Below are 24,930 nucleotides of genomic sequence, written 5' to 3' on the forward strand. Positions count from 1 at the left end.
TCTGATTATAGTGAGATTTCATGCTTTTTACAAATATAGACAGAGACGGCGCCTATATGCAACATGTTTATGTATTTTATCAATACCTACACTTTTCAGGGCTCACACCATGATTTTGCTACCCATGCCTTATCCAGAAATACACTCGCAATCTGATAGCAGGGGAATAGTGGCCATTAGTACACCAGGTAAAATGCACCAGCGCCCAGAGGTGGGAGGGGCCTAGTCTGGCTTGCACCAAGTGATAATATTTCAGAGGGTGTCTGTGCCCAGGATGTGCAGTCCTGGTCTGATCTGTGGCTTTTAATGCTGAAGCTTAATTTAGGAACCTATACAGCACTGGTGAAAAAACGTTGGAAGGACTTGCCGAGCTCAGCTCTACTGCTCTCTTCCGACAGCCACAGCACAATAAACCCACACAGGTATTCTGCTGTTTCCTGGGCATCAGCGCATCCCCAACCCGCTCCCAGTGCTGCTTTCCCCTAATCCGTAGTTCTCACTGGCTGGGCAGTGGCCCTTCACTCACAGCTCTGCTGTGCCACCTCAGCCCTGAACTTGGGCCTTTAACTGACACTTTTATGAGGATTACTAATTGTGATGCCACAAAACATCTTTTGATGGAATAAAACCTTAATACAGTTAAAGAATTGCTATTGTGTGTCTTGGACAGCACAGATATACATTGATGAGACAGGCCAAGAATGATACAGCCCTTTCACCCCTCAACTTTACATAATGAATTACTGTATAGGTAATAAAGCAGAGGTGTAATCTTTTAGTGCTCACCCTCAGTATCTGCTTTTCTTTCTCCCATTCACACCTCACTCCTTCCTTTCTCTCCATTATTCCTTCACTATCTGCACCACGTCCGTGTTTCCCCTTAATCTCCACCTTTTTACCTTCCCCTCTTTCACTTCCACTTTCCTTTCACATGCGGTCTGTTCTTCTTCCCTTGCCTTTCTCCTCTTTCCACTTTTCATTCTCATCATGGTCAACTTCAATCATGCACTTCCATACCCATTCCACTTAGGGCAACAAAAGCATGTTGAGGGGCCTCTGACTACTGCACTTTATTCACGAGGCTCCAGTCCTCGGCGAGGCCATTTCTGTGTGCCTGACGACCCGGTTAGCATTCTAGTGGTTTTTACGCCACGTCACGCTTCGGCCCTATTTAATGAATCTGGAGCAGACGCGCAGCAGGCAAGCCCATCCGCACCTGACCGCGACCATCAGTCACGTCCCCCTGAACCAAATAAGGTTTGTAGATTAGTCTATATTACTAAACAATTGTCCGATTTACGCCAGGCCTTTTCCCCCAAATGTGATATTTTAAAAGCTGATGACTTCCACACCTACTGCCGTCATCGTGGATTTTTTCCTGCTGAGTCCATTCTCAACAAAACTTTTATACTAGGGCTAGGCACACTGGTGATGAAGCTGGACAACCCTACCCGGCAAGTTCACCTAAAAGGGCATCGCCAATAGGCACTTTTCCTTCCTATATAGATTATGCATTTTACAACATTAACTGCCGCTCCCTGCCTAAACATCAAAACGATATCTTTGATTTCGTGATGAATAATAAACCAGATGCTGCCTTTTTAACTGAAACCTGGTTACAGGAAAGCTTAGAACCTGATGAGGCAACAGCACTTCCATCTAATTACTCCATCATACCAGCGGCAGAACAGTTTACAGTCACCGACTTAAGGTTTATTCCAGAACTGGTTTACTCAAGTCGTAAATGGCTGCCTCCCTCTGTCTAGCAAGCGCACTAAAAGACAACTGCCACCCGCTCCTTGGTTTTCAAAGGAGTTGAGGACTGAGGAATCTAAGTGTACATCCCTTGAAAGAACCTGGAGGAAACACTATCATGAAGAAGACAAAGTGGCTTACGAAAAAGCCCTTAAGGAATACCACATCCTCTGCAAAGTAACTCGTGCTGAGTTCTTTACACATAAAATCTCTAGTCCCAAAATTGCTCCAAACACTTTTTAAGGTGGTAAAGGAATTACCCGGCGCAGATGCTCAGTCTACACCTCTTGCTCTCACAGGCGCACAGTGTGAAGAACTTGCACTCTATTTTAATGATAAAGTCGAACAAATTCACTCTGCGTTGCTCAGTAAGCACCCTCAATCTCTGCTTCTGGAGGCCGGGCCCACCATCACCTCCACCCCGGAGTCTGCTGGAAAAAGGCCATTCGATAATAGTCTCTCCTCTAATAGATTAGAAACCTGGACCCCTCCTAGTTCCTTTGGCCACTTATTGGCAAACATGCATTCGGGGTCCCCACGTGATGTACTCCCCTTTCATGTGATTAAACAACTGGATGTGTCCATACTCTCTATAATTATGGATCTCCTGAACGCCTCCTTGTTGGAGGGCATTGTACCTCGGGAATGGAAACATGCTATGGTCCTCCCTCTCCTGAAGAAAGCCAATGCCGACCCTACTAAGCCATCCAATTTACGACCATTTCGCTGCTTCCGGTCTTTTCCAAAATTCTGCATGTAAGCATATAAACGGACGGTTGACCACATATGTGAAATCCCAGAATGTTCTCCATCCCTCGCAATCAGGTTTCAGAGCTGGTTTCTCCACCAAATCAACTCTTCTCGGAGTTACAGAAATGACAAGCCTGAACTAGGATGAAGGGGAAACTGTGGCCGTTATCCTATTAGACGTCAGCGCCGCATTCGACAGTGTCTCACTCCATCTTGTTGAGAGGCTTGCAAGGGGCAGGCATAGCTGGAGTAGCGTTACAGTGGATTGGATCCTTTCTCACTGACCAAAGCTTTCAGGTCTTCTCTGCATCTGCAAACTCTACCTCTTACCCATCCCCTTATGGAGTCCCTCAAGGGTCACTGCTGAGCCCTTTGCTATTTAATGTATATGTCCGTCCTATTGCTGTTGTCGTGGAAGAGACTGGTCTCTCCCTTTTTTCCTATGCGGACGACACCCAGATAATTTTTTCCCTTTCTTCGGTTAAGGGGTCGGACCCCTCAGCTCTTCAGTCAGGTCTGAGCAAAGTTGCATCATGGATGCAAAACAATTTGCTCAAACTGAACGGAGAAAAGACTGAGGTTATGATTTTAGGGAAGAAACATGATCTGTGGGTCCATCAGCATTGGTCCCCGGAATTGGTTGCACTGCCCCTGCCAGTACACCAAGTCCGGAACTTGGGTTTCATCACTGACGATCATCTTTCAATGAATCAGCAAGTCACTAGGATTTCGCTCATTTGCTTTACAATTCTGAAATGGTTGGAAAAAAATCTATGGATGATTCCCCTTTCTGCACAAAAAACGGTAGTCCATCCCCTTGTTACCTCTAGGCTGGATTACGGCAATGTTCTGTACCTGGGCTCAAATAAAGCTACAATACAAAGACTTCAAGTGGTACAGAATTCGGCTGCCAGATTATTGTGTCAGGTGCCAACATTTTCATCAGTAACTAACCTTATTTGTGGCCTTCATTGGGGAATCATAAAATTCAAAGCCCTCTGCTACATGTTCAAAGTCAAAACTGGAGTGGCCCCCATATACTTACAAAAGCTAGTATAGCATTACCAACCTCTGCAGCTCCTGCCCTCCACCCATTAGATGAGGTTCTCTGTCACAGAATTCAAACTCTCCCGCATACGCGGCAGGTCCTTCTCTTATTTAGGACTTACCTTGTGCAACTTTTTACCTGTCTCACTACGTGAGGAAACGGACTATGGCCTATTCCGGAAAAACTTGGTTCTTCCAATCTTATACCCTTCTGCTAGTTCTCTGCTCTCTAATCTTTAGAAACCCTTTCGGGTAGCTGGTGTGCCTTACAAATTCAAATTCAATTCAATTCAAGAGACGTGGGTCCGGTGCTCACTCTGATCTAAGCCTACTGCTGGCCTTGAGGTATGATTAACTTGAAGGTCAGACAGGTGAATACAATAGGTGCATGGTGTCCTTCAATTCTTGTCAGAAGCTGTGGATGGTGAAGCATGTGCTGGTGCTCGTGCCAAATGTCAGGCTTGTAGGGCAAGCATTCAGAAAAATAAACGCAGCATAAAGCAATGCAATTCAAATGCATTTTCATTTAGCATCATGAGGCCTCATGTTGTTGCACACCAGCATCACCAAACCAGATCTCTTTATGCATGGCAAGTTGCTTCATCTGTGAATAGATGTCACGCAGCTAGTGTCAATCACGTGGCAGTCAATGCATAGTGTAAAGGCCAAATTGCTGAAACCGCTTGGACTGGGTGGGATCCCAGGCTGCTCCAGTGTAGCTCAGCGAGACTGGTCAAAAAAGGAAGAAAAGTGTCGCTGTACTTACGGACACTTGCAAATAGCAAAAAAAATCAATGCTAAGGCTAGGCTGGCGGGACGCCGAGGGACCGCAAACAGGTTTACCGCGGAGGACACTTCATTATCAAATTGGTTATGCTTAGTGCCTCCTCCCCGAGCCCCGTATACTGCCATTCAACCGTTTAGCATTGAATTTTTTGCTACTTGCAAGTGTCCACAAAAACGGCGACACTTTTCTTCCTTTTTTGACCACACATCTTAGCGAGTGTGTAGGAAAAACACCCGTTTTCACTTGGCAACAACTTCTTTTCGCCACTCACTTTTCTCCTCTGGTCCTGAAGAAAGCCCTGTTAAACGCTTAGAGGGGGCTGAAACATGTAGACCGCCGTACATAAGACAACTCATAGGAAAATTCCCCCTTTAGTAGTTGCATTACACATATTTTTAACCTATACCCTGGGTCGCCAATAATAAAAATATAGGTAAGGATTCCTAGAGGTATTTTTTAATCCACATCACACACTTGCACCAACACCTGCTCCGCTGTAGCCAGGCGTCGAAGCACAACCAGGTGGCATTCGGCCGCCTGGTTGGGACCCCAATGATGAAGCATGACACCAACCAGGTTGGTGTGTGAGGGGTCTTTTAATAACACCTAATGGGTCCATAATCAAGGCCACTAAACAGTGACTAAGATAATCGCATACACATAGTGGGCTAGTCCACATTGTTTTCATCATCTTTTAACAAGCAAGCCAACCTTATATGGCCAGTATAGCTGCTATGGCAGGCTATATGGCTATTAGGACACTCATCCTACGAAGGCAAGAGTCCTAATTAAAAAAAATAAAGGCGTCTCGGAACCTGAGCGGGTGGAAACCACCACCTTACCCCACCCATGGCTCCAAAGCCTTTGTCTTACAGCTGCTACTGTGAATGTTCAATAGGTAACAGCCGCCCTAGGGCCACGGCTGTTAGCTGTTGAACATTCACAACAAAAGCAGTAAAAGGAGGCAGAAGTCAGTCCCTGGACCTCCCTGGGCTCGGCTAAACTGCTTTTCCTTATTCAGTCGAACCAGGGAGACCTAGCCGCCGAGCAGTATTCCCCCTCCCTTCTTCCAAGGCTCCAATGACACTCTGAGAAACAGGAGGAGGGAAGGGGGAAGGCTCCAGTGTATCCTCCTGCACAGGTTCTGCTTCTCTTTTCCTTCTGTCCATTCTATATATTTTGGAAACGCAAGAGAAAGAAAGAGGCAGAGTTTGTGTATTGGGACATTGTATTGTTGAAAGCAGCGGGCCTATACCAGTTTACATAGCCCCCTGCTGCATTGTATTCAATGGAGCTCTATACCAGCCATGAAAGAACGGCACGGCTCAGGTCTTTACCATGGGAGTGGGCATTTACTGGCCGGTATGGACCAGCTACGCGGTGCTACAAGTCTAGTAGAGCATTCCGCCCCTAGAGGGAACAATATTCTCATTTGTAAAACAAAGGCCTCATGGAGCCTGAGGGGGTTGAAAATCCCTCCGGCTTCATGAGGCCTTGGTTCACAGCAACAGCTGTGGAAGGCAAATATTGGAATAGAGCTGCTACGGACTTCTACCATCCATTAGAAGCCCGGAGCTACTCCTTTGTCTTCAATGGAGCGCTCAACATTCCAATGTTCTAACTTTCATTAGTCACCATCTGCCTGTCTCATCCTTATTTTGGGCAACGGGAAGGGGAGAAGAAGGCTTCCACAAGAATTTCTCACTCTCTTCTGTCAATTAAACATTTTTAATGTGTCTCTTGGGAGCAGTGATAGTGAAAAAGTAAGTGATCCATTTATGCAAAATTTCATAAAGGCAAATCTATAATTTGATTGCTATATTTTAGCCTGAAATGAAAAATTTGTGCTGTGAACAACAGATGCTGGGGTTCTGTTAATTCACGGTTGTTCCCATGCTCCTGCAATAGAATTTTTACCCGAACAGTCTTCAAATTACACAACATGGTGTAATGATGTAATTTCGGCAATTTTGCCTAAAAAAGCATTGCACGAAATGCCTGAAAGTTCACAAGATTACGCCAGCGTAAAAAAAAAAAAAAAGCATTTGTGCGTAGTTTTGATTCCAATCATGTTAAGTCAATTAGTGACCACAAATGCCACAAGTATTATTCACCGCCTGCAAGGAGTGGCAACATTCCCTGAGCACTTTAAGACAGTTTGTCCTATGCAAAAATCAATAAACAAATGTTCTTTTTATTTCCATTAAGGTGGTTTAGAATAACATACTTTCTTGGCAATGCGAGGAAGAGGTTGGTGCCTCCATAAATGTACAACTACTTTCTGAAGCGAGAAGCTGAAAGACGGCAACGTCAAGTGAAAGAGCTATACGTTAGAGATCAATGTAGTGCGAATAACTAATAACCTGAGACTGCTACAAAGAGCCATTAACAGTAGTTAAGAGCATTAAATATTAATTACAATATTTTATGGTTATTATTTAGACCGTACTTGTCACCTCTTCATCGATTATTTTCTGGCAGGGAATGACTACTCAAGGCTATCCTTTCCATGCGCCCAACAGATCCTTTTTAAAGAACATATCCAAGCAACATAAAAATACGGATGCTCCTACCTTGGCGGTGAGAAAGACACTGAAGTGCTCGTTAAAGGAGAGGACCGGGTGGTCAGCGATTCTTTTCAAGAATTTGTCCAAAGCTTTCCTCCTGGTCTCCACAAACTCTTCGGAGAACCGATCAACAACCCCCTTGACCACAAATTTCTCTGGTAAAGGCTGCGAAGAAAGGACAATCATGTTAAAAGCATGGGTACTGCAAGGTCAAATCAGCAGGATCGAGTCCAACCTGACCTAATCATTTCAGAGAACTGCAATTTACTCATATTTTCATAAGGAAGCTGGTGTTTATGTAATTCCATACAGATCAATCATGTTGAAAAATTACGACTTGTGCCCATGCTAGCCATTCGCTACATCGCCAAAAAAAGGGTGTGCACATAACAGAGACGAGACGAGGACACAGAGACGAGGACTAAAGTAACTAGTCTTGTGCTGTAATGCCCTGACTACGCCCCCTTTGCTGGCTATTGTCATGTAACACGAGATCCTCAAAGAGTTGGGGGACAGTTTGTCTATTGTCTGACTCAAACTTATTTACTGAGCTATTTAATAGGGCCCCCCCTCCATGCTCACCTCTGGACCAAGCAAGCCCTGGGGAAGCCAACCTTTCTGGCTTTAATGTGCAAACAACTACACACGAGTAGGTTGGGTACCACCCTCTAGGTCATTACACACTGTTTCTGTTCTGGACTTTTGTATACTATCCAATGCAGTGGTTCTTAGCCTTTTGACTTCTGTGGAACCCCACTTAATCACTACTGGATCTGGGGAGCCCCAACTGAGTCACTACTGGAAACCGGGGAACAGGCCTAATCATTTTCGTTTTATTTAATAAATATTTTTATTTCGTATTTTATAATAAAACAAAACATCAAACAAAGCATGAATACACAATACACAGTGCAGGGAATTCCATATTGGCAGTGTAGGGCAGTTATAGACACTAAATGACTGTCTGAATTGAATCTGCAAATGGTGTTGAGCAGCCTGGACGCAGAAAGAAACAGGATCACAGTTACATTTCTCATGGTTACAAACAGTAGGAACTAACAGTACAACTTTCAAGGCTCTTCCCCCGGTCCTTCGAACGGCGGACTTCCACCCTCTGTTTCTCCTCCAACCTCCAGATCGTAGTCTTTTATCCATGGGGCCCATATTTTCCAGAACTTCCTAGGACAGTCCCAGGCCTTATATGTCACGTGTTCTGCAACCATATCCAAGTCAAGACTAGCCCTCCATTTGTTACGGGTAGGTATTTGCAGGCCCCCCAATATTTAGCTATATCCCGTTTGGCTACTACCAGCCCCAAGTTGGCTAGTACCAGTTTGCACCTCGGGATGTCTACATCTGTCGGAATTCCCAAAAGGAGAAAGCTTGGCTCCAGTTCTATTTGGTCTTCCAGTATATGATTGAGCTCCCCCCACAATCTTTCCCCCATAGGCCTGTATCTCATTACACTCCCAAAGGGTATGTATGAACGTCCCATGTTCTGTGTGGCATCGAAGACAATCCGGGCTCTCGGCTCTCCCTATGGTATGCAATTTGGCTCTATCAAAGTAAGTGTGGTGTAGTATTTTGTATTGGATGAGACGCAACCTTAATTTGATTGCCACTTTCCGTGGATGCATGAGAGCGGCCTCCCAATCTATATCCTCCAATACACCAGTTATCTATTCCCATTTTGCTCGGAGTGAACCTAGTTTATCAGGCATGTTATTAAGTAATGATTTGCAGGTAAACAAAATAACTTTAGCAGGGATTTCCCCCTGGAGGAGATGACCCTCAGGCCTAATCATGTTTGATTATGCAATAGACAAACGAATACAGAAACAAGCATACATAAATTATGAAGAAAAAAATGTGATTCACAACACACAAAACAATCTAAATTTGAATTTAATGGGAAGGTTCGAGCCTTTCTAAGTTCAATTGAGGCTACTCGTCATCTATACTAGATCTTGTTTGATGCACTCGCTCTACTCTTACAAATCAATCTGGGGATACTACCTTGATTTTTGGTCTCCAATTATTTATATACAATTTCTTAATCTATTAATATTTAGTCGCAGCCCGCTTGAGAAGGCTTCAAGGACCCCCAGGGATCTCTGGCAGTTTTCGTTCGTTTTGTTGTCTTCCACTGAAGTTAATTCGATTAACGCATCTGAAATCAAGGATCTGTGGATGGACAGTTCAGGATTGAAAGCAGTGCCCATAATGACCTGGAGTGAGGAGCTCACTATTAACACAAGCATTCACAAAGTTGTTTACATGTGTTATATCCGGAACAAAAACAACACAAAGTTTGTCCTGTTAGCTTTGCTAATCATGGGGAAAAGTAGCAAAAATGGATTGCTCTCTATCGAATACATATAAAAGACAACAGAATGTGATAATGTGATGATTGAGTGCACTTTACAGGTGTAAAACAGCCCTTCATGCACTCAAATGGAAGCAATTCCTGTAAGCTGGAAAAATCTACCAAAGAACCAACAACACAAGGTGATAGAGTAATACTCCTCTGGATGGGGCCCACTCTCTGTACCTTTTTAAGATTAGGGAACAATATGTCTGACTGCTGCCCTGGTCGGTCTGACCAAAAAAAACGGAGATCGAGTGTGGAACCAGCAAGATCGGCGCTGCTGCTGGGATCCGCAGGATCATGGAACGAAGAGCGGATATAGATTCCAAAGGAGTCCTCTCAGGCACCCTTTCTGACAAGGAAGCATCACAATATATTGAACTCTTTCTTGTACTGCCTTCAAAGAGGCCACGAGGGATGTAGATAGTAACTTAGAGACCAGGCTACCCACAGCTAAATGGCAAAAAAATAAGAAGAGATTTATGGATTTTAACGTGGGGAACAAGAAAAGTTGCTGCCCACAGAAGTATGTGAAGGTCATGGGAGATTGAGAAGTAAAATGGAGTCTCAAGATATGATGAGCGTTTCCCACCAACCAATTAACTGAAATCGCCTAATTTTCTGTTTAGTTCAACCTTATGTATTTCACATATTTTCATTGTAACCAAATAAAAGAAAAGGTGCAGTGTTACATATTGTATTCCTGGGTAATCTACACATCTCGTTCCTTCGCCCTAGACATTCAAGCTTCGGCCTGGATGCCACTCGCCCACACAGGCTGCGGAATACTACATACCTGCCAACTCACATGGTGCCACTGTGTGACACACCATATCAGCTCTCATCACACGGCCTGCCTGTGAAGATCCGATTTATCACACGGTGGCTGGGAAAACAAGCTGAAAACCACTGTAAATAGTTGTTTTCCAGCTCGTTTCCCGGGGCTTTGAACGGCCGACGTCCATTTAGGGGAGTGAAAACACCCCAGGTGTCAGCACCAGCCTCAGCAAGCTTTTTGGGGTGGAGGGTTGGAATTCAAAAGCGCCTGGTAGGTACTTCTCGGCACAAGGCCCTGCCCCCCTCCTCACACTTTGAGATTGTTCTTTAAGTTGGCAGGTTTGATACTAGTGAAGCCAGTGTTGGCTGTCAACTTTCTCTGCCTCGGCCTCTGAGAGGCAGTCATCAACACTGGCCCACCAACACTAGTAGTCGTAAGAGATCCGCAGTATGGTGAAGACAGTTGTGACTAGGTAAACTTAAGCAAGCAGGCCTAATTCAGGGAGCTGTGAAGTTTCAATGTTTAAGGGCAGACACATGCTAACAGCTGACGCAACGAAGAGCAAATTTGTCCGCAAGTCTTCCCAAAGGGCATGGAAATAAGGATGTTATGTGGTGGCAACTTAATGCTGTTATTTGGGGGCAATGACTGGCTGTAACAATGGGCAAACATGGGAATAAACCACCGGGATTTGGGTCATGGGTAGGTGTGATTGATTAACGCAGTGGTTCCCAATCTGTGCGCCGCGGCACCCCAGTGCGCCGGCAAAACCTGCCAGGGGCGCCGTACACCAAAGCACAGTTTGGGAACCACTATGACACGTTCACCACCTGTTTTGTTTCCTTCAGGCACTCGAGCCATGATCATAATATGCAACTGTCCTTAGGTTAGCATAGTGCGGTAATAAAGTAAGCTGGGAGACTCGATTCTTCAAAAATCGATTACATCTGAGAGCAGACTTTCATTAGCAAAACTTTCATTCTAAACTTTATCAAACTGCACCAATTTTTTTTTAATGACACTGCAGGTTATGTTTGTATAACTCGCTGTAGCGCTGCAGCAAGCCACTGGCTCTGCTGGAACCTTGAACAGCGGTGTGCCTGCAGACCCTGTCTCTGGACAAAACCGCCTGCATGTGTCTTTTTCCTTCAGACGGCCATATATGCTAAATAAGCAGAGGTTTGCCTGGACAAGGTAATTGAAAGTGTATGTCTTAGATGGCGAGACCCGAATTGGTAGCTTTGAGGGCCGTCATGCATTTTGTGATCCTGGACAGCTGTATGTCTGATACCCATTTAGAAAGTCAATGGACTTTCTTTGGTTGCTGCTACAAACCTTGCCCTGCTTAGCCATGTATACTTGTTTTGTTTAAATGTAAGTTTCGACCAGGTCAGCATTTTGTGCGCTGGCAAACAGGATGAGCGGCAAATTAACACACTGTTCCCATGAGGCACAGGGTCAGACTGATTTGCATATAGCCATGTCTGAACTGGGGTGGCAGAGTGGGCTAAAGAACGGTGATGGATTAAACCCAGATCTTTTGACTGGGTGTGAGTGTTTGATTCAGATGCTCCGTTCATCACCACCCCCTTTTGTACCGCTTTTGGCCGCCATAAGTGTGGCAGGGTATGCTCAGACGTGAGTCCCTTGCTCACTTTGCCACTGGATTCAAGCAAGCCGGGCTGAAGACGGCTGGAATGCCAGAAACCGGTCCTCGGAAGCTTGTTTCCGGTCCAGGGAAGACATGGCTTGGCAGTTCGGCCTGGACTGTTCCCATGAGGCACAGGGTCAGACTGATTTGCACATAGCCATGTCTGAACTGGGGTGGCAGAGTGGGCTAAAGAACGGTGATGGATTAAACCCAGATTTTTTGACTGGGTGTGAGCGTTTGATTGATTCAGATGCCCCTTTTGTACCAAATTAACACACAGCATCACTTTTCAGGTTCCGCTAATCTTCGGAAGCATAGCCCAGCTGACAATGGGTGTTCTTTAGGTATGCGAAATGCAAACTTGGCACAGGAAAGCAATCAGTTGTATGCTTTCCCTTCAGAACTCGGGCCCATCCTTCACCCCTTCTCTTTTACTAAGAAGATCCCTTCAGGGGCAGCGCTCACTCCCTCACCTTTCATACCAATCTTGCCACTATATGTAATCCGATTTATACTTTGAAATGGCTTGGGTCAGGTACATGTTTATTTTGTCATGGCTTTAAAATGCTCCGTTTTACGGAAGAAAACCTGGTTAAAATGGTTTTCATTGTTTTGCATTGAGAACTGCTTATTTCACAAAGCTCCTGAGGACTCTGGGACCTTGGTATTTTCTAGTTTGCATTCCTTTCATGGTGTGGCTGCCCAGTTCAAATGTGTAAAAAAGAAACATAATGGGGAGCCACGGCCAATGGCCAATACGTCAAGGGAGGCATGGGTTGAAAAAGTTTGGGAACCACTGGATTAACGCCTTGATTATCAGGGACAGTGGCAGGTTAATTTGGGGTCAATGATGTATTGGTGTCTATTGTCATCCTAATACAAAACGAAATCATGTATTTTTGGCACTTTAATATTGTGACAAATTCATATTCTAGTGGGGTTTTTTTTTTAACAGCAACCAACCTGATATATATGCCCACTTCTGAATCAAGAAGATGCTTTAGGGACTGCAGAATTTGACCCTTTAGGACCACTTTAGACACAAGTTGGTTGTTTGAAACACCAGGTACTAACTAAGCTATCTCTGCCTGCGTACCGCCACCGCATTCAACATCCAATTGGCACAGGTTGGCAAGACCTCAAGACCTCGGACTACCTCAATAAAGCATTCAACGAGGCTATCTCAGGACTCAATCACTACCTCAAGAAACCTAAGCCTCAAGAAGTCTCCACACTCTTGGACTGCCAATCTTAATGCTTTTAAGACTGCTCTACTTTGTAATTTTTATGAAAACACTGTTGTAAAGCGCTCCGATACCCCCGGGTCAGGTAAGCGCTATATAAAACTCCAAAAATCAAAAATAAATAAATAAACTATCTATAAGGATCTGACATTATTGCGTGACATTCATTTGTTTCAGAGTCGTTTAATTCATTAGAGACAATGGATTGGCTATGTCTCTTGCTATGTAAACCCATGGGGGAATACAGGAAAGACCAGGCTTTATCCCATGAACAGCTGGTCTGGCGAGGAAGGCTGTTTATCAACTACCAAAGTTAGATATCCCTATGCCCCTTAAAAATGTGTTTCCTTGTAGTTTGCACGGCACAATCCGAGCTTTTTTTTTAATCTCTCATCATGTTTGCAATTAGAGCATCAATATTTCTATGAAAATTGTCCGAGAGTTTAAAAGAAAGCATTAATCAAACAAAGTTTATTTGAGGGGCAACCATCCATTAAACAGTTTCAATGTGCCCCCACCAGGTAATACATTTTGGGGACCATGCTTCTAGTTTTGGGGGCTTCATAACATGCAGGATGGGATGGACTGGCCAAACAGACACACTGCACCCAAGGATGGAAGCTACCCCGCCTCCCTCCCACAACCTATGGGGGCCGTGCGAATTTGAAAGTAGTGGAGAACGGAGATTTCTCTAGCACTCTAATGGAGTGAGCTCATCTACATAAAGTTCAAAGCCAGGGTATAGTGTCCAGACTGCCTCAGAAAAGGGATTTTTCCATCCTTGTTGGTCCTGGCAAAAGCCACAGACCCGCTGGAGCGCAAGTAGGCTGAAACATGTAGACCTGTCTTACACTTGATGATGTAGGGGACACCTTATACACATCTGCACACGTACTTGTTTGTTTTTAACTTTACCACTACCCAGGTCTGGATACGCCTATCTACCCTGGATAGGAGGGCATTTTGGAGCTCTATTTAACACAGATCTATGCAATCTCTTTGGTCTGAGAGAATACCTCCCGGTGGAGGTTAAGACCTAATGATAAAGATACCAGTTATTAGTACATGAGTGGCAAACATATACAGTTGATTGAAAGTAGCTGTTGAGGGTCCCACAGAATTTTCCATATGAGATCATTCCACAACTTTTGATCCCGCTCCTTATACTCAATATTGCACCACAACCAATATATGTAGAATTGTCATGAAGCCTGGAGAAAATTGGTAAGGTATGGTACGTGGATGATTGTGTAGGTATAAATCACTAACACAATTCTACCTGGCTAGCTACCTCAAGCGACATCCACGCCCCTCAGAAAAAACTCAAAACTATTCGTCAATCTGACGCTCACAAATGGTTCTCCCCTGATCTCAAGGCAAACAAATTGTTCGTTCGCCAAAAAGAGCGAGCATGGAGAAGATCTTATGATCAGCTCGAAAGAGCCCCTTACTTGGCCGCCTGCGCTGACTATATGAAGGCCATTCTTTCAGCCAAAGCTGCCTTCTTCTCTAACATAATCGAGCAGTCTAATAATAACTCTAAGGATATCTTTTCCATAGTCAACAAACTCTCGAACCCGGGCAGAACCCAGCCCAGGCCTGTGGTTACTCAGGATGTCTGCAATACCCTTAATCAATACTTCTTGGATAAAATCGTGACAATCAAATCCAGCATCTCCATTACTACACCCGTCCCTTTGGAGCATACACATGTCATAAATACTCGCTTGTTGGATCACTTCCCTTCCCTGGATGTCCCCTGCCTACTCACCCTTCTGAATAGGGTAAAGTCTGGATCACCCCCGAGATTGTTGTCCACCCTATATCTTAAAAAATGTATTTGCCACTTTTCCATCTCTTACTCTAGGTCTCCTCAATACATCGTTAACCTTAGGTATGGTACCTGCCTTGTTCAAGGAAGCAGTTGTGGTGCCCCTCTTAACAAAACCTTGAGCGGATCCCTCCATTTTAGCAAATTACAGGCCAATCTCCCTTCTTCCTTACCTTGCCAAGGTATTGGAAGCTCATGTTACTTCACACCTTTCTAGTTTCATTGAACAAACCAACGTCCTGGATCCTGCCCAAGCCGGTTTTCGACCGGCCCACTCAACTGAGTCAGTTATCACGGCAGTTTTGGATTCCTTGTGTCACAACGCAGATATGGATATCCCCCAGGCCCTGGTCCTACGCGATCTGTCGGCTGCGTTTGACACGGTTGATCACAATATTCTGCTCGACCGTGTCAGACTAGCCGGCATTTGTGGCTCAGCCCACGATTGGATCAGGTCATTTCTCAGTGATCGTTCGCAGGTAGTTGGTCTGCCTCCTTTTTCTTCCCCTGCACTCCCAATCACCTGTGGGGTTCCCCAGGGCTCCTCACTTTCCCCTATTCTATTTAATACTTATTTGCTCCCCCTGCTTCAGTCTCTTAAAACTTTCAAAGTCACCACCTTTAATTATGCAGATGACCTGCAATTCACTTTTACAATTGACAATTCATCTGACTCGATCCATTCGTTCCAAAAAACCATGCTTTACATACGTCACTGGATGGATGGCAACCAATTGAAGTTAAATCTGGATAAAACGGAACTGGTCCTCTTTGGCAAAAGCCAGCTACTTTGGGGCCCACAGTACTGGCCACTCGAATTAGGCCCCCCACTATTCCGTCCATCTCGGTTGAAAGTCTGGGGGTGCTTATCGACAGAGACTTATCATTGAAACCTCAAGGAAATTCGGTGGTGGCGACATGCTTCTTTCAGCTCCGTAAAATAAAAAAAGATCAGTCGGATGCTTATACAGTCAGCCTTGACCCAGGTGGTGAAGGCCTTGGTGTTATCCCATTTAGACTACACCAACGCCATCTACCTAGGCCTCCCTGCTGCCCTCAGTAGGCGTCTGCAGATGGTCCAAAATCAGGCTGCAAGACTTATATATCGCCTCCCGCGCTGGCAGTCAGCCAGACCTTTAATGAGGCAACTTCATTGGCTTCCTATCACACAGCGTGTCTTTTTTAAAATCGCCTGTATGGCCTTTAAGACTTTGCATGCCCGTAGTCCAAAATTCATTCAAGACCTCCAACCCAGATACATCCCTTCCCGCAGTTTACGTTCTGCTTCGCAAATTCTCCTTTCTGTCCCTTGGCTCAAGTTCCAACGCAAGGGAGGGTGAAGATTCGCCACCCTTGCTCCTAAACTGTGGAATTCCCTTCCCCTGGAAATTCGTTCCTCTTCCACCCTTCTCTCGTTTAGAAGGCATCTCAAAACTTGGCTGTTTGTTCAATCCATGGCCTAATTATATTTCACCTGTTCAATCCGCAGTCATATAGCTCCTGTTGGTTAGCGCCATGAAACCTCCGGTTGTGCGAGCGCTATATAAAACCTTGTTAAGTAAGTAAGTAAGAAGGCTGCTAGGCCCAAAAAACTACGGATAATTCATCATAGTATGATCTATGCGAACTGACAATGGTTTCATGGTTTTTCTTGGCTGTTTGGTTGTTCAAGTAAAACATAATCCATATTTGTAATACTGAAATATTACAATACATGCAACAAGTACTTCGTAATAATGGTTTGTCCAAAAATTCAATAAAGAACATTTAAAAAAATGTTGTGTAAAATTAAATATTGCATCAATAACTCCTTAAATCGACAGATTTATGTACAGTAAGCGTCCAAACGAACAAGCAATCATACAATTTAATAAAGCCAAAAAGGAAAATCTTAAAATGTGGGAATCTAGCTTACACACGTGTGTGGTTTAAGATCACTAACTGATCACAAATGCTGAAATGCTCATAATAGTTTCAAAATAATTAGGAACATGATCCCCCCATCAAAATAATACATGGTAATACATAGATTTGCCATCACTACCCACATGTGATCCTTAGGAAAACCATGTGCAACACCACAGAAGGGACACAATCAATGAAGAATAGACACAATGTAGTCTTCTACAGTAAGATCAAGCTGAAAGGTGCAAGTGGTAAAGAGTTGATCACCCAATCATCCTGCTTTTGTATCCAAAGAGTTAATCACCCCGTCATCCTGCTTTTGTATCCAGTTGAAGATCAGAGTTAGGGTGGACACTACCATTATAGTTGGGAATCTTGATGCAAAAAGGTGCCATCAACCACGAGTCCACAGCTCCACCTCCAGGTGTGGTGGGGGGGAGGCAACTGACTATTGTACTATAGGAGGGCAGACAAGGCTCTGACCTTGGAGAGAAACGGGGTTGCTGGCCCAACAGCATACACCATTACACTGGACCGCTTCAATGTTTGGGATATAGCTAGTAGGCAAGCCATCTGGATGCGGAGGCTCTGCTCAGAAAGGTTGACCCAAGAAACTCCCAAAAGTGAATTGTGGCTACTGGTTCTGGCACCTTGGCCACTGAGGGAGATTATAGTCCAGTGCTCAGACCATGCTACATGGAAGCTAATGGGCACATGCACGGATAGTGGGTCTTGGGCAGGGTTCTCTAGTGATTGAGTAGAGAACATTTCTTGGCACTCCGTGACCATGTCTAAGGACTCTCTGGGCTGGCTAGGGTTGGCCATGCAAGCAGTATTAGTAGCAAATGTGAACTCCAGCAGTGCTTTAGCAGAGCATCTGGCTTAGTCCCTCTTTCTGAGGAAACAATAAACTTGCAGCTTCATTCAGGAAGCACAGCAACAAGGTCTCATCAGGTCTGTGTTGATGGATATCTTTGAATTGCTGTGACGGGTTGCAGCATTTACTAACAGTGTTTGTATTTGGACAAAAGAAGGTCTTAGCCAACTCCTATGATGTAATTTGAAGGTCAGTGCCTACATGACTTCAGGCAAGGAGGTACTTTAAGAGACAGCTCTAGTTCTAAACCAAACACCTCCCCTTTATATAATCCTTGGATATAAAGGTGCATCCAATTACTTTCCCAGTCTCTGCGTGGGCTACAGCCATCATCCACATACAATTTTCCATCTCTCTTACTAGCATGTGCACAAAAGGTAATCACAGGCACTTGTTGCAATGATGCAATTATTACTGAAAGAGCAATATAGATGGAATACCTACCTCAAAATTACATCTAAACTGCCACCTGCTTGGACATTGTGATAGGGTTTGTTTGGGCTACCTCATCCAGACTCCCTGGTGGGTAGGCCACTTTTGGGTCGCCCTTGTAACAGCATACTGCAGATATACAGTTTGCCACTTGCTTTTCGTGGGATTAAGGGTCGGTCCCTCAGAATAAAAGGGAAAAATGCAGGGGGACCTTCCAGGAGAAATGGCTGAGATGAGACGACTGACACAAGGGTCTTTCATCCATGGCGTATTCCTGGGTAACGGTACTTTGTTGAGAAAAATTAGACAATACTTTTTTGCTGTAGGTGAAGACAAGTTAAATGGCTTACTTGAGATTGTGAGGTCATTAAGAAATGTTAGTAGGGACATTCTTGGTCCCCATACCACAAACATTTCCTCAGCGGGACAGCCTTCGGGTGCTGCAAGGCTCAGTAATGTCACAGACCTTGAAAAACTGTCTGAATTGTTTACAAAAGCAAACCTATCACTTGTGCATTGCTTCAATGAAATCATTTCCTTTACATCACTTTTATGGTTTTAGGTCTCGCCTGCGTGGCTGCGCACACGCGCAGTCTTGCTGGCGAGATTTAATCTTTTTAATGCCCCTTCAGTAACAGGCTTTAAGCCCGGTCCCTCTTTTCCATTGGCCGGTGTCACCGTTTATGCTAAACGGTGGCCAACCACTGGGAAAGAGCATTCTATGATGTAGACTTTTCTCTTTTTCTGCTGTCCCACTTGGACAGGCTCGTCTGCCTTCCTTCTGCCGTAAAAGGTTTCTTATCTTTATGGGGCCAAACACATGGCCCCAAAAAGATAAGGAAAGCAGGCGAGGCCATCCAAGTGGGACGGCAGAAAAAGAGAAAAGTGTAGGTCATAACCGCGGCTGCCAGGGAGGGGAAGTTACAGTAGGGATGGTTGCGGAAGAGGCTCTCATGGCAATGCACGTTTAACTCTGCTTGTGGAATAAACTCAATTCCTTTAACTCGTATCCTGTATTGATTACAACTGGTCCAACACACATACTTGTGGAGAAGTGTGGCTCAATGGTTAGAGCGGCAGTCCCTGATGCAGAGGTCTAGCCCGGGACCAGGGTTCAATTCCCCGCCTCGGCGGGTCTTGGGCTCAAATTTCCACGGACCTGATAATTCACGCCTCGGTGCCTATTCCAATCATGGAGCCCCACTCTGCAACTCTGGGCAATAGCTTGCTTAATCTCCACAACGGCCCCCACAACGCTAAGGATGCCTGGCCTCCACCTTGGGGGTGCCCAGGAGTGGACACCTCACAGGGAAAGCCAGGATGGGTTCCACAGCGGTATTCGTACAAGCGCCTTGAGACCCTTGCGGGTGAGTAGTGCGCTATACAAGTATCAATTTACATTTACTGGTGCTGTTAGTCACACCATTTAATTTACCTACTTTTTACAATCTTCAATTTACGGTACTTTTTACAATCACCTAAGAGCAAACACAGGCCCCTGACGCATTGACCGTTAGGCATATTTCCAGCCCCATACATGCGACATTCCTGCCGCCGTGTGCACCCACAAACAGAAATGACGAGCACAGGCCCTCGGGTTCTCATCCCCCCCAGGCCGCCGAGACCCTTCAGCACTGCACGACCCCAAACCGCGCTAGCCTGTCACCAACGGGCTTGCGTCACTGCGCCCGGCGGACAGGCCAAGAGCAGCTAGGGTGTGATTTGCTGCTCTGAGGTAAAAATAGCCGGAGAGGACCGGGGCCTCGGGACAGCCGCCGGCGCAATCTGTGCCTGCCAGCGAGGACACACAGGCGCGCGAAAAATGGCCGCAGACCTGGGGGAGCTGCTGGTACCCTACATGCCCACCATCCGCGTGCCCAAGACCGGAGACTGCGTCTACCGCTCCGAGTGCGCCTACTCCAACGACTCTCCGGTAAGTGCGTGAGCAGCTGGGGGCAGGAGGTAGACCGCGCGCGCGGAAGACTTCCCCCCCCTCAGTACAGCCCTCTGTGCACTCCAGGCGCTGCATGCCTCCACCTTCCGCCCCTACACACAGAGTTTGGGGTCCTATGCTAGAACCTTCTCAGGACAGGTGACTGTCACTCCTTTTGTGCACGGTTACCCCTGCAAAAACCAGCGCCCCCTTTAAAGCATACATATAGTCTCCTGGATACATACAGGGCACATCCCCTCCCACTATTCAGCAGTCACATCTATACATTCCCTCTAATCGTAGCTCCTTTTTTTAAAGACATGGTGCAGAGCAGTTCCTATGCCGTACAGCATGACTAATGAACCAATGGCAAAGCTAATCGGTCTCAAAGGTGAGAGCTATTGGCTTTGACGATGCTGGTTTTAAATATCGCCTTAAACACGTTACAACACTGACGTTACTGTCAATTGGGATTATGGTCTCAACCAAAACAGTATTCAACCATTTAACAGAAATACCCAGGAAACTAATACAAAATAGGAACAAGGCAAATTCAAAACATTAATACCACTAATATAGTTCTAAAAATAAATCATAAAAACTAGACAAAGATACTTAGCCTTCAAGAGCAGCAAAGGACGACTGCTGCTTCTGACAAGTTCGTTTATTGGTTGATTTCAGATTCTAGTTATGGAATGCATTGGTCTTTGCCATTTGCTTTAAATAACAGCCAATGGCGGCCATGGAAAACGCGGGCACAATTCTATCTTCCGGTCTGGAGATGAAGTCCAAGATTTGTTTTTACAGTGTGGGTCCACAGAGCACCACCAGGCATGGTTCGAAGCAGACCAACTACTGGGATAGTCCTTTAAAATGACAAATCTACAACCCTTGACAGAGGGAGCCTTGCCAGCACATAATGTGTTGCTGGCATGAATGAAGAACAAGAAACAAAAGCACAGCCAGATCACTAGGCATAGACCAGCCTTCAATCTCAGAGTGTCTCTCAGAGCAATAAACCCGAACAGGTTTCACCACCTCCAGCTTCCCGCCTACTTCACTTCCCACAACAGATAAACCTGTTTTTATGCATCTTCATGAACAAAGTAGAACTCTGAAATATATTGGGAATTAAACGAAAAGTCAGTACTTTAAGCACTTTAATGAAAGAATATGTGCTGAACTAGCCACACTGTTTGACTAACAAGTTTATATTCCTAGGCATGGGCCACTCAGCGCTCTCCTTCACAGACGAGGTTCTGAACACAAATCATTCATTGGCTGTTTCCACTGGTGCTAGGCTGACAACGCTCCAACGAGATGAAAGGATCTGTGTTACACAATAGAGGCAGGGGACTCTGGGGCTGATAAATGAAAAACAAGGCAGGCTGCAAGCAAGCAGGGCTGGAGGAAGAAAACAAGCAATATGGCAGACAAAGACCAAGTAATAGATGCTGTTTAAGAGCAGGCCAAGAAATCGTTTCTCAGTAGCATTGAGAGTGACACAGGAAGTAAGTCCTACAAAGTAGCAGTACAAGACACAAATGTGTTACGCCCACATTATAGCATTCACAGGCCAGCACATTTCCACGGTCTCACTCTTCGTTATCACAGTCCTTACATTAGGATAATGACTTGTGTCCAGGAACCCGTCACATGGGCTAGGTGTTTAAATTTAACAAAGTTTTTTCTCCTCCCCTCATCTATATAGTATTGTATTTGCATTTATATAGCGCTTACTACCCCGGACGAGGAGTCAAATCTCTTTGACGAGTAGCACGCTATTCTGGAACCCATACAGTGTTAGTGGTGAATTAGTATAGTGAAATATGAAAGTAATTTGAGTGGTGGATATGTTAGTCAGGTATTTGGATTGAGCAGGCTAGCGAAGGGGTAGAAGAGCTAAAAAGGTTTGCATTTATATAGCGCTTGCTACTCCTGGTGAGGTGTTGAAGTGCTTTTTCGATGAGCATGCTACTCCAGAAAGCATAAAGGATTAGTGGTGAATTAGTATAGTGAAATGTGAAATACATTTGAGTGGTGGACATGTTAGTCTGTTATTTGGATTGAAAAATATAGTGGAGGGCCAGAAAAAGACTGGATTTAGAAACAAGTTATTTTTTTGTTTGCTTGTTTGTTTTGGAGCTCATAGCAGTAGGGGGAGGCTTGGCATGAGTAATAGGGAGGTGAAGGGGCAGGAGTAAATGGAGGTAGAAGGGGAAGAGTCAGAGGAGGGTTAAGAAAGACTTGTTTGGGGATAGGAATAGTAAAAGAGGTACGAGATGATAAAAGGATGGGTGAAGTAGGGAAGAGTTTAGTACGGGTTATTTTGTGGATCATAGTAGTGGTATGGGGTTTGGGATGAATGAGAGAGTGGAGGTAGAGGATATATTGATAGACATATTGGAAAGAGTAGTAGAGGGAGGTTTGAGATGAGTCAGAGGATATACTGAGAGCGGTATGGGAAGAAAAATAGGGTAGTGCATTGGACATGCTAAATTAGAAGAAATGTAATAAATAAGTAAAGTAATAAATATATAGATCCAAAATCAATAAATATATAGATCCATAAGTATATGTAAGGCATATAGGTGCATAAAGGAAGGAAGTATATGTTAATTAAAGATGCATTAAATATCCCTTGTCTTTCAAGTGTTGTTGTACTATAAATTAGTTTTATTTATTTATATAATGATAAATACCGGACCAATCCGGCAGTCCTGTTTGTAAAATACAAGCCGTACCACCATGGTTGAAAGTGAATGCCACATATGATGCAGGGTAACCTAGAAGGACTCTGTATAATGAGGATTACCAGTACCAGTTGGTAATCACAGCAATACACGTTTGTCATCATCTCAGTGCAATGTTTGTTTTTAGTAACATTTTTATTACATTTTCAATAAACACATTAGCCAACACGAGCTTCATAACTGACATCCGCTCATCCTCACCACTTCGTTACAGCATCCACCCCCTTCCCACCCCCCAAACCCCGCCCGGATATATTTTCAAACTTTGTGGGGCACCGTCTACCCTTGTAAGTCACCTTTTCCTTGGCATAACAAATATTCATCTCATGCTCCCTGTCCTCCATTTTTGGCCTTATTTTGTTCCCACAGTGCAGTTCACTTTTTGCCTTATTCTGTTCCCACAGTGTAGTTCATTTTTAGGTCTCGCGACCTATCAATGCGCGCAAGCGCATTGAGCGGAGCGAGAATTCATGTCCTGAAAATCCTCGTGAAACCAAGGGCTTCTTGCGCTGCGGTATTCTTTAAGTTCACGTGAATCACGTGACAAAACAAGCACGCGCATCAGCCTCCCTCCCTCCTAATCCGGCTTCCCTCCGGCCATTTGCCACACTCCTTGCCTCTGCCGCAAAGGACTCCTCCCCCCGTCGACACCCCCTACAGTCTCACCGTGAGCTCCTCGCTCACATTCGACGTTCTAGGTATGATACACTTGCATTTCAAGATTTGTTATATTTTACAATTTGCTCGCTGTAATTTCTCGTATCCGAATTAGTACTACGTGTCCATTTGTTAAAATGTTACACCCATTGAACATGTTGAAGTTTTTTCACTTTTGATGCTCGTAACGTTATTATTCACATTCTCCATTTGAAATTGCATATCGTGACTTGCCCCTTTAACCACCAACTACACGCACCGTCACTTCCGTACTTAACCACACCCACCTTCACTACGTCACACGCTGACTTGTTTTCAAGGGCATGGACTCAGAATTGCCGGTAGTACCGCGTACATATGCCGTATCAATTGTGCACACTGGTAAGCGCCTAGCACTTGTTTAATATACGTCTTTTCTGTTTATTTTAACCCCGCACATGGTTTATCTTGCCACGGCCATTGAGAGGGTTCGTTAATGGTTCACGGACGTCGCTTTAGTCACGATGCCTCGCAGTTCCACAGCGTTCCCTCCGGCCATTTGCCACACTCCTTGCCTCTGCCGCAAAGGACTCCTCCCCCCGTCGACACCCCCTACAGTCTCACCGTGAGCTCCTCGCTCACATTCCCCCCCCCCCCCACCAGGCTCTCCCGCCACCATCCGGCTTCCCTCCGGCCATTTGCCACACTCCTTGCCTCTGCCGCAAAGGACTCCTCCCCCGTCACTCTCCAAAACAGCTTTGTTTGCTTTTCTTTTCGCTTGTATTCCGTGAGCTCCTCGCTCACATTCCCGCCCCCCCACCAGGCTCTCCCGCCCCCATCCGGCTTCCCTCCGGCCATTTGCCACACTCCTTGTTTCTCTCGTTTTCCTTCTCTCATTTCTCTTCTCTGTAATTTTCTCATTTCTGTTTCTCTTTCACAAAGTTTCATCTTTTTTCGGGTTTCCTTTTTCTTTCTTCCCGCATGCTTTGCAAAATGTGTGGTAGATGGCCTTTACCTCTTCTCAGACAGCCAATTGCGGGTGGGAAATCGTAGTGCAGTGCAGCCCTACTGTACTGAACTTTGTTGTCTAAAGGAGAGTCTTCCAACTATGTGGAAATGTAACAGAATACATGTACTACCATTATAGTATATAAAGCGTGCCAAGTCCTTACAGTGAACTTCGCACTATATAAACAAGCACTGGCATTGCCAATAGTTCTCGCAGTAGGAAAGTTGTAGCTATTACAATTGCAAATAACAATGCCTTTTATTTTTGTTTTCATTTTAAAAACATAAAGGGCTTTGTCATTTACAAAACCAATAGCTCCAACTTTCCTACTGCGAGACCTATTGGCAACGCCAGTGCTTGTTGGGCTTCTTCCGTTCCCACAGTGCAGTGCCACTTCTCTTTCTGGCAGTGGAAAACAAAGGTTAGTGAGGAGTTTCTAGTAGGAGGTTGCATCGGACTCTCTCCATATTCCTAGTAACACAAAGAGGGCCTTTGCCTCCATTTGTATTCCAGTGGCTTCTTGTAATCTGTGTATTACTCCCTCCCAGAATATTTGCAGTGCCTGGCACGCCCATAACGTATGCAGGAAAGTACCCCTTTGCCCGCA

The 24,930-nt window shown here is 45.0% G+C and overlaps 1 protein-coding gene across 1 annotated transcript in view; it reads right to left on the reverse strand.

Annotated features, from left to right (window-relative positions):
* The window catches only part of SNX30 (sorting nexin family member 30), a 244,521-nt gene that overhangs the window by 50,352 nt on the left and 169,239 nt on the right, over nucleotides 1-24,930 (reverse strand). Inside the window, exon 4 of the mRNA XM_078676636.1 lies at nucleotides 6,913-7,071. Within this exon, the coding sequence (XP_078532762.1) occupies nucleotides 6,913-7,071 (159 nt within the window). The remainder of the gene's footprint in view (nucleotides 1-6,912; nucleotides 7,072-24,930) is intronic.

Source organism: Lissotriton helveticus, chromosome 2_1 (assembly GCF_964261635.1).
Source record: "Lissotriton helveticus chromosome 2_1, aLisHel1.1, whole genome shotgun sequence".
Classification (NCBI taxonomy): domain Eukaryota; kingdom Metazoa; phylum Chordata; class Amphibia; order Caudata; family Salamandridae; genus Lissotriton; species Lissotriton helveticus.